Source organism: Stylophora pistillata, chromosome 4, assembly GCF_964205215.1.
Source record: "Stylophora pistillata chromosome 4, jaStyPist1.2, whole genome shotgun sequence".
NCBI lineage: Eukaryota > Metazoa > Cnidaria > Anthozoa > Scleractinia > Pocilloporidae > Stylophora > Stylophora pistillata.
Window position 1 is genome coordinate 15530285 of NC_142522.1, and position 13433 is coordinate 15543717.

General features: G+C 40.0%; 2 protein-coding genes and 1 pseudogene across 2 annotated transcripts; all 3 read right to left on the reverse strand.

The window, feature by feature from the left end:
- Nucleotides 1-4146: 4146 nt before the first annotated feature.
- LOC111321094 (fibroblast growth factor receptor 2-like) lies at nt 4147-7468 on the reverse strand. The gene is made up of 6 exons (XM_088757872.1): nt 7267-7468; nt 6717-6926; nt 5753-5937; nt 5218-5443; nt 4826-4866; nt 4147-4248 (listed from the first exon to the last, which is right to left on the reverse strand). Exons 1-6 carry the CDS (start codon nt 7466-7468, stop codon nt 4147-4149), a joined length of 966 nt encoding a protein of 321 aa, XP_088613998.1.
- A 1080-nt stretch (nt 7469-8548) lies between these two features.
- On the reverse strand, nt 8549-10986 carry LOC148732593 (uncharacterized). Its single transcript, XM_088757873.1, has 2 exons — nt 10212-10986; nt 8549-9993 (listed from the first exon to the last, which is right to left on the reverse strand). The coding sequence occupies exons 1-2, from the start codon at nt 10984-10986 to the stop codon at nt 8549-8551; spliced, it is 2220 nt and encodes a 739-aa protein (XP_088613999.1).
- A 389-nt stretch (nt 10987-11375) lies between these two features.
- LOC148732594 (uncharacterized) lies at nt 11376-12640 on the reverse strand (annotated as a pseudogene).
- Nucleotides 12641-13433: the final 793 nt, after the last annotated feature.

Here is a 13433-nt window from a genome sequence, read left to right on the forward strand (position 1 = left end):
ATCTTACTTGAGTATTTCCTACATTTTGATTTTTCCGAGTTGTCCATATCTTACTTTTGAACTTCGTACTTTCTACTTTTACAAACTTAGATTAGTATTTCGTGCATTTTAGTTTTTAATGTTGTTCAATTCATATTTTGGTACTCCGTACATTCTAGTTTCTCTTGTTCTCCAGTTCTTACTTTAGTAATTCGTGCATTTTAAACTCCTTGTTGTCAAATCTTCTTTAGCATTTCGAGCACTTTAGTCCACCTTCTTGTCCGATTCTTACTTTAGTTGTTGATACATTTTAGTTGTCCTTGTTGTCAAATCTTACCTTAATATTTCGTGCATCTTAGTTTTATATGTTGTCTAAATCTTGCTTTATTATTTCCAAATCTTACTTTATTATTTCGCGTATTTTAGTTTTCTATGTTGTCCAAATCTTACTTTAGTACTTCGTGCATTTTATTTTTCCATGTTGTCCAAAATCTTACTTTAGTTTTTCGTGTATTTTAGTTTTCCTTGTTGTTAAATCTTACTTTAGTATTTCATGCTCTTAAGTTTACCTTCTTGTCCGATCCTTACTTTAGTATTTGAATCATTTTAGTTTTCTCGTGGTCCGAATCTTACTCTAGTGTTTTATACCTTTTAGTTTTCCTTCAACAATTGTGAATATACGAAAATCATATATGTGACCTGCAGTTGAAGAAATGAATATGAGAGCGATCTTCGCAGTGATGAACACTACTTAAGCAATGATGAAAATAAGGCTTGAAAAAAAGAACAAAATAAAATTCAGGCCAGAACGGGATTCGAACCCATGACCTTTACGATGCCAGTGTAGTGCTCCACCAACTGAACTAACAAGCCAACTGGGAGCTTACCATTATGTTGGTACGTACTAAACCCGCGAAGTGATGAGTCAACAACTGTGAATATATGAAAATAATCATATATGCGAACAGCGATTAAAGAAGTGAAAATCATATGGGTTCGATTCCCGAACAGGCCTGAATTTTTTTCAGGCCTTATTTTCACTACTGCTTAAGTAGTTTTCATTACTGCGATGATTTCGAAAACGTAACAAAAGTAGTCGATTATAAGTGGCCCAGCGCCTCCACCTTTGAGCATCGACAGAGCACTAATTCTTGTTGTGTGATGGTAGATTAGTCGGCATTGTAGGAGCCATTACTATATCAGCCATTAGGTCGTCAATTATGTTTACCGGTAAGAGGAAGCACTGGCCGAACCGGAATTGATACTGTGCTTGTTGGCGTTTGCCGTCAGATATTGACGCATGCCGTTAAACATTCGCGGTTGCCATTATCTGAAATCACATTGTTTTCTACGCTAAATACTCCTTGATTTTGCAAGCTTTACAGCTGCATGGTATCGTTCTCGTTTCGTTGCGGATGTTTGACTCAAACGATGACAGGAATTCATTACTACTTAGTGTGAAGCCATATGCTTCTAAGATCCAAGGCCGTATTCACTGCGAAGAAAAACGGAAGAAAGATATTTTACAGTTTATTGACTGGTGCCGTACGTTTGGTGTGCGACCCGTACCTCCTTTTCCTGTTCCTTTCGTAGATTTTTTTCTTTTATTTTTAGGGTATCCGAGAGTTCTAAGTTTTACGCTATCCTAGTTACAACACAAGCTGCTCTTAAGTAGTTTTATTCTTTTGATCCTAGCAACCACCCAATCCACCAGATAGCTTACTCCGCTATAATTTGTTAGATGCGGCTAAACGGTGCAAGTCAGTCAAAACTAAAAAGACGTCTTTATCTGTTGACACTGTAAAAAGTACCATTGTTAAGTATCCCGCGAAGAAGAAGAGACTGACCGTACATTGTTTGCCTAGACTTGTCGGGAAATTTTTTATTCGCTGAAGATTCGCTTTAGGAGAGGTGTCACGAGAACACTATCCGGCCTCGTGGAGGTGCAGGTTTATTCCGAGGGTGACACAAGCATTGGTAAGCAGTTTTTGACTGTCCCGGCAATTCACTTTCACTGCTAAGAATCGTTTCGTTCTAAATGGAGCAAGATGTTACCCGTTTTGTCACGAGTATGCGATAAACAAACACTCGGTGTCCCCCACACGAGGTCGAACTCGATTTCTACTGTGTAAAAGGAAATAAAGAAGAGGCAATACGATTAAAAGTCGAAAGCAAACAATTTCGAGTAAAACAACATCCTTCTGACTATTATCTCTTCTCTTCCTGTACGATGGTGGGAAATTAACTCATTAAAACAGACAAATAATAACCAAGATTGCTTTTAAATACATTGGGGGAGCACGCCTTGTTGCATCGATATAACCTTCTTCCGACTTAAAGAGGCATACGCGCGGGGACGCTCTTTTCCACATAAAGTGCCAGTTGTGCAACAGTGAAAAGTTTGGTCCCTTGGTTTTCAACTAGATAATAACCCAAGCCTGCCCGTGGTATTGCTACCTAATTTTGGCACGAAGATACTACCTGAAACTAAAGAGAAATAGGAGTTTGAGCCGATTAAATTTGACACAGACAAGGAAGATGAGGAGTTCCTTTAGGGTAACGTATCAGTAAAGAAGTCCATCATAATGGAAATAATCTAATAATACCTAAGAGGAGATTCGGTAGAAACAAAAGGCCCACGATCTCGGTTTGTCTCGGTTCGTCTACTCAAACACTAGTGGGGAGTAACAAGACTAAGTGTGGATTTTTTGCAAAGACCTATGGAAAAACATAATGTCCAGAAGCCCTAAGTAATTAAGACCCAATGAAATATATGAAGTTCATATATTTTGTACTGCGGTATCAGATACGTATAATGCACGATCCTCGCAGTAGATAGCGCTAGTTAAACAATAACCAAGAGTACTGCTGGGTACCATGCTTGAAAGCTTTTATACAGAAATTCTGCCCTTTAACGGCACGGAATTGCTAACTGGTGGGGAACTTGAATCTGTGGCACCACCGGCTACAGTTAGCGGCGAGTAACCTTCCAGTCCTGAGGGTCAAGTTGCCTGTGCTACCCTTACAACCAAAAAAACTCTCTCTAAATACTCATCCTACAAAATACTTCTATCGATAAGATATCAACGGCAATGTTAGTGTTAATTAAGTGAAACTCGGTGAGTTAACTACTCATAAGATCAGCTTTAAATTCATTTTGGAGCAGTCGATGAGCAAAACAAACCCGGAGTGCGGCTTTCGGGTATCACCTAAGTTATTTCAGACTAAAGAATAAAACTGCAAAGTATAATGATTCTAACTATTTCAGAGAAGTTAAAAAAACCCTGAAAATTTTCGAAGTAAGAAAGTAATGATTTATCTATACGCGAATACCACCTGATGCGTTGGTTATCCTACGTTTCTATCAGCTTTTTTCGGCTAATTCGTAAGTTTTCTTTAATTCCAAGGTATTACGTTTTTTAGTATACCGACGTCTAATTCAGATAAGCAAAACCTTTTGATGTGAAAGCAACAATCTTTCTTCTGACTAATCACTCATGACTAGGGGGGTTTGTCTCGGTATCTGAGGTATCACTTTCATAGTCTTTATTCAGATCAAGGTAAGGAGTTTCCGGCCCTCGTCATCATTTCTTCTATTCTTGTTATCAGCTGTACAAATGTTGCTCTCTCCTCTGCGTCTGCTTTCCAACATCGTATCTGATAACATGTAAAGGATACTGATTTAAATGGGGACATTAACGTTTTATGGAAGTTATCATCTTATTCACTGCTGGTCTAGAGACTGATAAAGGTCGCCTCGACTCATACAACAAAGAACAACGTTTCACCAAATACGCTTTAATAAGTTTATCTGGACCCATCAAGAGGAAATAATGGCACTAATTATTTCCTTGAAATTGCCGTTTTCTTCAAGCACACTTGTTTCCATGTAAAATTCCATAAAAATGCCTTCATTTCAGATTTTCTCAGAATTACTGTCACAATTGTCAGTCATCTTATGAAATAAATAAATTAAAGCAAGTGAATAAAATTATTTAGATTACTACTATCATTGGCACTCAACTTCAATTTTTTGTAAAACCTCACTCATAGCTTCAAAAGGGATTTTCTTGGTCGACTAGGCAAAAAAAACATATTAGTTTAAAAAAATTGATAGCTATGAAATTATCATTAATTGTATAGAACACTTGGATGTTGTTGTTGAGCTTACAGCTCTTCAGAACATATGTCTGGTTTGTCCATTCGATATCCTGACTTAAAGAGTTTGTACAACTCTCTGTTACTTATTCCAGGGTAGGGAATGCCACCCTGGATCCAGATTAGATGAGAAGACAAAAAATAGTTATCACGAGGATTATTTCATAGCAGCTTTAATAAGTCTTGGGACCTTCGTGTCTTAAAGGTGTGGATTAATGGAGGATGTCAAATAACACGTGACATGCATCTCAGCGGTTAGGTCGCTCCAATTCATTTCCTTGGACTCTATTCTTTTCCTTCCCCTCATCTATTTGTAAGACACTCCATCATAATGACGAAATTTAAATTAAGCTGCTGAATCGAACTCATAACTGTAACGTAAGCACTACAGCTAAGGATTTTTTTAGAATTTGAGGAAATCTCCAATCCTAAGCTCTACCACTATCTACGAAAACCCTTTCATATGAAAACTCAGGGTTATTTTGCTTTTCTTTTGGGTTGGTTTTATCTGTGCGTAGCGTGCTATTTTTGAAACAGTCAAGACCAGAGAAACCTCATTTCAGTTGGTACAACTAAATTTAAGTATCTTGTATTGCAGTGCAGGATTCATATTTATTCATTTTATTTATGGCCACAAAAGAGGATGGATACCGTTGCAGGTAAGGGATGGAGCTGGTAAATCACTCACCCATTGTGCACGATTCCCACATAAGTACACCAAAAGACCACCTATTGAAGAATGAGACGAAAATGATCCGATTAAGTTACTTTGTAGGCCTGTTAACAGTTACAGTCAGTTCAGTTGTATGGCGGTTTGTACAAAATATGTGGATCATTACGTTTCTGAACTGCACGCCAGTTGTTTGACTGAGGTTGAGCGTTAGGGTGGGAAAGGTATTCTGGTAAGTTACATGTATTTAAAGGTGTGGGCTAATATTTAATGCTTTTATCGATAAACACGCTGCGAATAGTACTCACACATCACTTTTAGAAGTGCATATGCCACTCTCTAGTGACTCAGGTGCCCTCCAATTGATTGGCAGTTTCTTCGTGGCCTTTACTTCATATATATCCCCGTACATGTGACGTAATAGGCCATAAAGAAAAAAATGTCCGACATGACGATAGAGTCTAGTTTCCCGGTAACTTCCGTGAAATCATGTGCACTTGTAAGGTTCTTTCCAGTGTCAAGGTTATGTTCGTCCTCTGACTTATTAGCTAAGGCGGCTTCATTTGAACTCAAAATACCTTCTGATAAATCGTCCGTGGTTTCAATAATACCACCATTGCTGTTTTCGTATTTTACCTGAAATCGCTTAAAGATGACGTTGGTATAATTCCACTTATCGATTTGGTGAACAAAACAGACGATAAATACGTCAAACCAATTAAAAATTTTCAAAGTTAGACCCAACACTTTCGATAACAGGTACCGAATTTAAACATAATGTCAAGAAAAAATTTGAAATGTATCATCAGCATCCGATGGAAACCCGATTGGTATTTGTACTGAGCAAATCAAGTGAACTTGCGTTTTTGGACTCCTTCTTTTCTTAGCGATGGATCAGATGGTTTTCAAGTATATCTCGGTTTTATAGGTGCACAAAATTTTTACCTGTGGTCTTTTGTTCCTCAGCCACTGAAGAAGATATCCATGTGAAATATATTCCAAGATTAGCATGATTGGTTCTGACCTATTCCAGTAGCCAATCATGTTTAGCACATTCCTGTGGGTTCCAACTCGCTGCATGAACGAAATTTCCCTGAAAAACTGTTTTTTCCCTTCCTCACCTGCTCTTTCTGAAAGGGATATGATAAAATAGAGGGTAAATAGGTTCTCAGTTAAAATAACTGACGCTTATATTTGCCCAATGATTATGGAGTAATGATCACAATTTTTCTCAGTAAGTTGAACTGATTGGCGGGAGAGTTACCATGTTAAATTATTTCATAGTGACTGATTGCTCATAAGCTCAACTCAATTTTCGCTGAAGCTCATATAATGATTTCGACAAGCCGGATAGCCACAAGTCGACAGTGGTTTAGCGTGGTCTGTTCTCTTTTCCACAGCGATATTCGTCATTGTGAGTCCACAAACTTTTGACTACGCATACTGTGACGACGAATATCATTGTATATAAGAGTACAGACCACGCTACCCACTGTCGATTTGCTTTTTATTACAATATCGACGTTGTTATATAATTCCTCTTCGAATAACCTCAGTACTGGAGTACTTAGAATTGTGTCTTCGACAGACGGATTTCTTTACAATTTGGCAAAGACGATTACAAGCGTCGAAAGCGATTCATCCCACACTTTTCTTACACACTTTTCTTTTTCCTTTGAAAAAAATACACGTTCACAAACTATTGAAAACTGAGACAAGAAAGATACACGAGAAGAAAACGCGATTGTGCGATATGCTCGAAAGAAAAGCGCTCGTTAATTACCGGCTTTCTTTGCATTAGTAGAGGAACTACTAAGATAGACCGTATTTCTGCCGAATTCTGCATTCACTAATCTTTCTACTGTAGTATCTTATAAGTAAATAACCGAACATATCTGTGATTACTCACCATGTAGGAGTTTTAGAGCAACCATTATTCGTTCTTTGATATCCACTCTTTCCTCCTTAGGCTTGAAAAAAACTTCAACCTTTGGCATTTCTTTTAAAATTCCTCTGTGTACTTTGCCAAATGCTCCTCTGCCTAGTTCGATTTGATCTCCTTCGAGGTCAAAACGACGGTTAGACTGGATGTCATGTTTAACAGCAATCAGCAATCTATCTGTCGTTACGAGAGTTGTTATATCCAGTTAGTAATTCAGATTATAGTATTGTATCGTTGAGGCAGGTCTCGCAAATCGGTACAAGTGGCGGTAAACCAACTGTTGTAAAATAGTTAATTTGCATATTTTGCGCGAAGGATTACCATCAAGCGGGACGAAAGCTTTGACACTTCCTGCATTTGAATAAAGGCCACTCAAACCGGCACTGGTTTGAATGCTTAGCTTTCTTGGAGGTCCTGGGTTAGGAAAAATGTCGCCACTGAGGGATAAGCAGTTAAGTTGGAATGTAGTGGTGGAACTTGTATACGAACTGATCCTAAGACCAAAATAATTTTTTACTTTTCATTCGGAGGAAATCAGTTTTGCATGGCAGTGAGCTGTAGTAAGTTGAAATGTGTCTCTGGAATCCATATGTAAGCAAGTTGGAAGTCCTAGGAGTGTTATAAACGCGAATATGTTTCTGCCAGTCGAGAATCCACAGGCTGAACAACAAGAAAATGAGAATTGCCTCGGACTGCATGACGCCATGACCGCCCGCCATATTGGTTTTCGGTATAATTGCCTTTTGTGACCACGTACCACCCAGCAATAAAAAATTTCAAACAAATATTGATAGAACATTGGAGTCTGATACACTATCAGCCTTTGCTGAAAAAAATTTCAATAAAAACTCTGATCGTTTCTTACTAAAAGGGAAAATCCCTTAACGGCACGTTTGTGAAGGCAAAAATATAATTTGAAGGCGATTGTAGACACGAAAATTTCCGTTTCTATTTATTGTCTAGCAACTTCGAAATTATTTTATATTGTTTTTCTTTCTACAGTACTACTAGTTCTGTTTCTGTTCAATTAAGTTAACGTTTCTGCGTGAATTTATGTAAGAATTACGTAACTCCGGTAGCTGTCTACTTTAGCCAGTGTGCGCGTTGTTTTGGTTAGATAATATTCATTGCAAGTTGATTTCAACTAAGTCAGTCCTTTCTTTTAGTTTTTGCTAGTGCCGTGTTCCTTTTATTTTAGAGGTTTACTGCCGGACCTAGTTCCGCCACAATTTTTAAGTCCGTTTCTATGTCATTTAGTTTTTTTCATTGTTTTTGTTGTTGTTATATTTTGTACTTAAATGATGAACTTGATGATGAACTTTATAAATGTGTCAATTATAAAATAGCAGTAATAAAACCACTAAGGACACAACAAGATAATTTAAATAAAATAATAAATAACTAAGTATTAATATACGATTAAATAGCATAAAATCAAAAATTAAACGAGACTTACCTTAAGTCGATGTTTGATTGGGATTCTGCCGAGTCATCAGTAGCACAAGAAGTCACGTGAGAAAGCACCAGCCGCTCAAGTGGTCAGTCTTTAAAGCCTTGAGTGTGCTAATCAGGTGAATAGTAGCACAAGAAGTATGGGCGGGTATAAATATCTCTACAGGGTATGGGCGTGACTTCTTGTGCTACTGATGACTCGGCAGAATCCCAATCAAACATCGACTTAAGGTAAGTCTCGTTTAATTTTGATTCTGCCTCGTCATCATACGCACTACGAAGTCACGTGAGACTTTAAAGCAACTGATAGCACACGCTATAATCAGAAGAAGCTCTTTAATACCAATTTAACTTAGGCTGAGTACCCTGTTAGTAAACGAAGAACCTTGTTTAATTTCCCTATCATAAAACCGAGCCAAAGTGGCTGCTGAACTCCACCCAGCAGTTTGCATTATCTCAGCAAAGGAGGCATTGTTGACCTTAGCCTTGGAGGCTGCAGCTGAGCGGGTACTATGAGGCTTGTAAACATTAATACTTATGCCAGCCTTCAACATCATTTGCTGGATCCAGCGTCTTATTGTGTCTCTGCTGGCTCTCTTATGTGGTTTCTGATGAGTTATGAGCAAATGAGATTCACTGCCACGTAGTGACTTAGTCTTATCAAGGTATACTGAACAAGCATTGACTACACAAAGGTTGGGGTCATGTGGGTACGCATATAACTTAACAACTAATTCAGAGGTTGATCTGCCAGGTTTGCTTTGTTTTAAATTACTATCGAGCAGAAACGTATAAACAGTCTCCTCTCGTACCATGTTCAGAGTGTCTAAAAGGTGCAATGACTGCCCTCTCTGGGCTGTGGTTAAAGCAACTAACATCACGAGTTTCAATGTCAAGTCCTTAAGAGAGAGTTCTTGGGAGTTTCCCATAGTGCCAATGTACTGGAGTACCAAGTTGACATCCCAAGTTTTGCTATAACGAGGAAGAGGGGGCCTACTTTGGAAGACGCCCTTCATGAACCTCCTGACATCAGGGTGCCCACCAAAGGTATGGTGAACTGAGTCAGGGCTGTCTAAAATAGCAGACAGGGCACATCTTGCAGAGTTTATACTGCTGTAGCTCAATCCTTCATCATAAAGGGTTGTCAAAATTTCCACAGCCAAACCTATAGTAGGGCAAATAGGATCTGCTTGCCTTTTAGCGCAGAAGAAAAGCCATTTCCTGACGTGGGCATCATACTGTTTATGGGATGACTGGCGCCAGGATTGCAAGACAATGTTGGTTGCTCTTTCAGAAAAGCCTCTGTTTTTGTAGAGTCTCCGCATAAATGACATGCTAACAGATTCAACTTTTTCCTCAGTGGGTGAAGCTTCTGGCACCCTGGTAGTGTTATGAGTGTTACCTTGGGTGTGATGATCAGTGGAGGAGCCACAAGTAGTCGCATCAGTTTGGGATACCAGCTTTGGCATGTCCAGAAGGGCACCACAAGTATTCCCTCTGCTTTGTTTGCTTGAATTTTTTTCCAGACATTTCCCAATCAGACTAAATGGAGGGAAAGCATAAAAGAAGAAAGTATTCCAGTTAGCAGAGAATGCATCAACAAACAGTGCATCTGGATCAGGCCTCCAGGAGGCATAGACTGTACGTTGTTTATTTAAGCCAGATGCAAACAAATCAATGCTTGGCTGACCAAGTCGCTTGGTTATTGACTCGTATATTTTTGACTCTAACTTCCATTCAGTATGGTCATTAAAGTGCCTAGATTCTCTCTCTGCTTCAGTGTTTTCACATCCTGGCAGATGTGAAAACACTATTGATGATATAACAAACTATTGTTGATATAACAAACTGCGGTGGTATTATCACATTGAACCCGAGTGTGCAAATTAGCACATTCTCCACATAAAGCCTTTAACGTTAAAAGTACAGCCAATAATTCTAGATAGTTAATGTGATGGGGTGCTTCCTGTTGGTTCCACCTCCCCCCAGTTCTCTGGTCTCCCCTCACACCTCCCCAGCCATGGGTAGAGGCATCAGTTTGAATGAGGAGTTCTGGTTCACCATGAGAAATAAGTTTGTTTGAGGTGTCCACATTAGTTATCCACCAATTGAGTTCTGCCCTAGAACTGGGGGAGAGGGTCATTGAAGACCCAAAGTTGCCTTTGTTTTCTCTCAAGGCATTAGATTTATCTCCTTCAAGACTGCGATAGTGTAAAGGGCCAAGTTCTACCCTTGGCAAACTTGACACTAGCAGCCCAATGACCTCTGCCACTTGTTGGACTGTGCAGTTCTCTTTGTTAACTAGGTTGAGACAGGCATTTTTCAGTTTCTCCTTTCGGCTGTCAGTAAGCTGCACAGTCATTGTGATTGAGTTAAGTACAAATCCCAGGCATGTCAAGACCTGAGATGGTACAAGCACTGACTTTTCTTCGTGAATAGGAAACCCAAGTTTCCTGAGCAACATAACAGTTTCTAGTACATTTTCATAACATTCCCCGTATGAGGCTCCTTGAAGGTAGCAATCATCTATGTACGAGGAAGACAAATAACCTTTTTGTCTGAGTACATTAAACACTGGTTTTAACAGTTTAGTAAAGAGTCTAGGGGCGGATGCCAACCCATTTGGCAGGCAGGTATATTGATACAATTTGTCCCGCCACATGAATTTCAAGTATTTTTGATGCTCTATGGCAATTGGCACTGTATAGTATGCATCTCTTCTATCAACAGATGCCATAAAACATCCTTGGGTCATTAGATCTGTCACTGTCTTGAGTGAGTCCATTTTGAAGTGCCGGTAAACAATGAACTGGTTTAACTCCTTTAAATTTAGGATCATCCTGTAGTCCACTCCATTCTTTTTGAGTCTAAGGAAAATGGATGATACAAATTCTCCCTGAGAGTGAGGAGACTCCACAATTACACCTTTATTAAGGAGTTTAACAATCTCAGAATCTATAATAGCAGATTCGGTATCATTGAATTTAATGACCTTATAACCCAGTTCCTGTACTCGGGATACATCATCTACGAACTCTAAATGACAGTGCTCAACCCAATCTAAGACTTCTGGGTCGTCAGTTATATCTCTCCATGCTGGGACAAATTGTTGCAATCTACCAGCTCGAAAATAACTTGTGCTATAGCTCACCTCATTTAAGGGGTTTTCTGGCCCTATTTGTTTGGCCTTCTCCCCTCGTCCTTTTTGTTGTAAGGGGGGCCGGGCCTTTTCCAGTTTAAATGTTTATTGCTCTGAGTGCCTGGACCCCGCGAGGGGTACTTGTAGCCAAATCCTTTGGACTTTGCGTGTTTGTAACCTCTGTATCCATTGCTTTTGTGGCCTTCCACTTTGGGGTTAAGCTTTTTGCTGACCTTGGTCGCTTCCGCGAGATCTTTCAGTTGTTTAGACAAATCGGCATCATTGCCAAACAAGAAGTCTGTGAAGGGGACCGAGCTGGAGCACAAATGCTTGTAGTCTTCGTTTAGCTCGGGCTTGATGTTCTCCCGGCGCCGCATGTTTAACTCGAAATTAGCGGCACCTATCAGAGCAATGGCATCAGTGGCCGCTCTTATTAAATAAGGGGCATCGAAGGCATCTTTGGAAATTTTATCCCGTGCCTGCACAAGTTTCTCAGCCATAGAAACTACAGGAATGAGCCCTTTGACAAGGTTGGATTGCACTCGTTGCAACTTGATATCAGCAGACCTCGTGTCTGGTTTAAGTTTATCCCAAATGAGATGGTTTACCTTCGTGCTGGTGAGACATTCACAGTTTTCTGGCGTATTATAGCGATTCTGTGTCGCCGTCAAAACTTCGTCCGTAAGCTTTTCTCTCATTAAGCCATGGAAAATTTTGGCGATCTGCTCATTTATAGCAGGAGCCTTCTTTTGATCAAGTTTGAGATCGTTCGCAATGCCTGACAGTAGGTAAATTTCCCCATCAGGAACATCACGCTGAGATTCAGAGCTCTGATTTATCAGAGTGTTAATGCTCTGCTCAGTTGTTTGAGAACTTGTAGGCTTTTTAGCCCCACTATTTGACACTGCGGACCCAGATTGCTGGTTTTTGTCCGACTGCTGTGTGGATCGTTGGTCCATGTAGGCGGCTATTTCTAGCTGTTCTTCAGTTTCAGCATTTTCCTCTAAAGAACCTTCCTCGATTGCGAGGTGGTCAATGGTGTCCTTCATCTGACCGAAGGATTCAGTCATGGTAAACTTCAGTGAAGTGATGGAAGAAACTAGCAGCTCGCTCATGGAACTGATGGCCGCGACGATGGCCTACTCGCTGTTGCTTGGCGCAGCGCCATCTTCAGCAAGTTGAGATTCTGTCATTTTCAGCTCTATTGACGATTTTTTGCTTCCAGTTTGGTACGTAGGCACCTTCTAATGTACCTCACGGCTAAATTGAGAAAATTTCTCGAATTAACTGTTCTTACACAGCGCCTGGTTTTAGCTGATCGACTTGAGCAAAGGCGGGAATTGCACTGTCCACTTGAGCGGCTGGTGCTTTCTCACGTGACTTCGTAGTGCGTATGATGACGAGGCAGAATATACGAATAAATAGCATAAAATATGTGGTCAGTAGAATTAGGCAAGGGGACCTTAAGACGTGGGGGGGGGGGGGAGGAATAGTCTGAGCCTAGCTAAGATATAACTAAGAATCATGTACTGCAAACCAAGCAGCCCACACAGCCACCATCGACCATTAACATTTCCAAATCCATTCCTCTAACTGCCCTCTTAAATGTTTGTATTAATTATTTATTTTCAGTCGAATCACACACATCCTCAAATCTTTGCTTCTAAATACACGTCCATCTGGAAAATAAATTAAATGTGTACCGCTTTGTGACGTTAAACATGTAATTATTTCTCTATTCTGCGTTTTCACGTGACGTCGTAAGCCTAATTGAAACAGTGTCCGCCATATTGGTGGACGGGAAGCTCATTTGCATATGCGATAATGGGACGCAACCACAAAAGCCACATGGGGAGTCCGTGCAGGTCTGTTTTTACCTTGATTCTCGTGTGAAACGATTTTAAACGTTTCCCCTTCGACGGTCACCCAAGTGCCGAGAGGAGCCAGGTGGTGTGCGGCCTACGACCGCAGAGTATTATTTTCACACATTTCCAACATGGCGGTCCTACCATGTGGTTGCGGTGTTTCGAAGAGGAAAGTTCAAGTCCTTTTTCCCTAATGCCACACTATGCGGACTAGGAAAAACTGAGAGT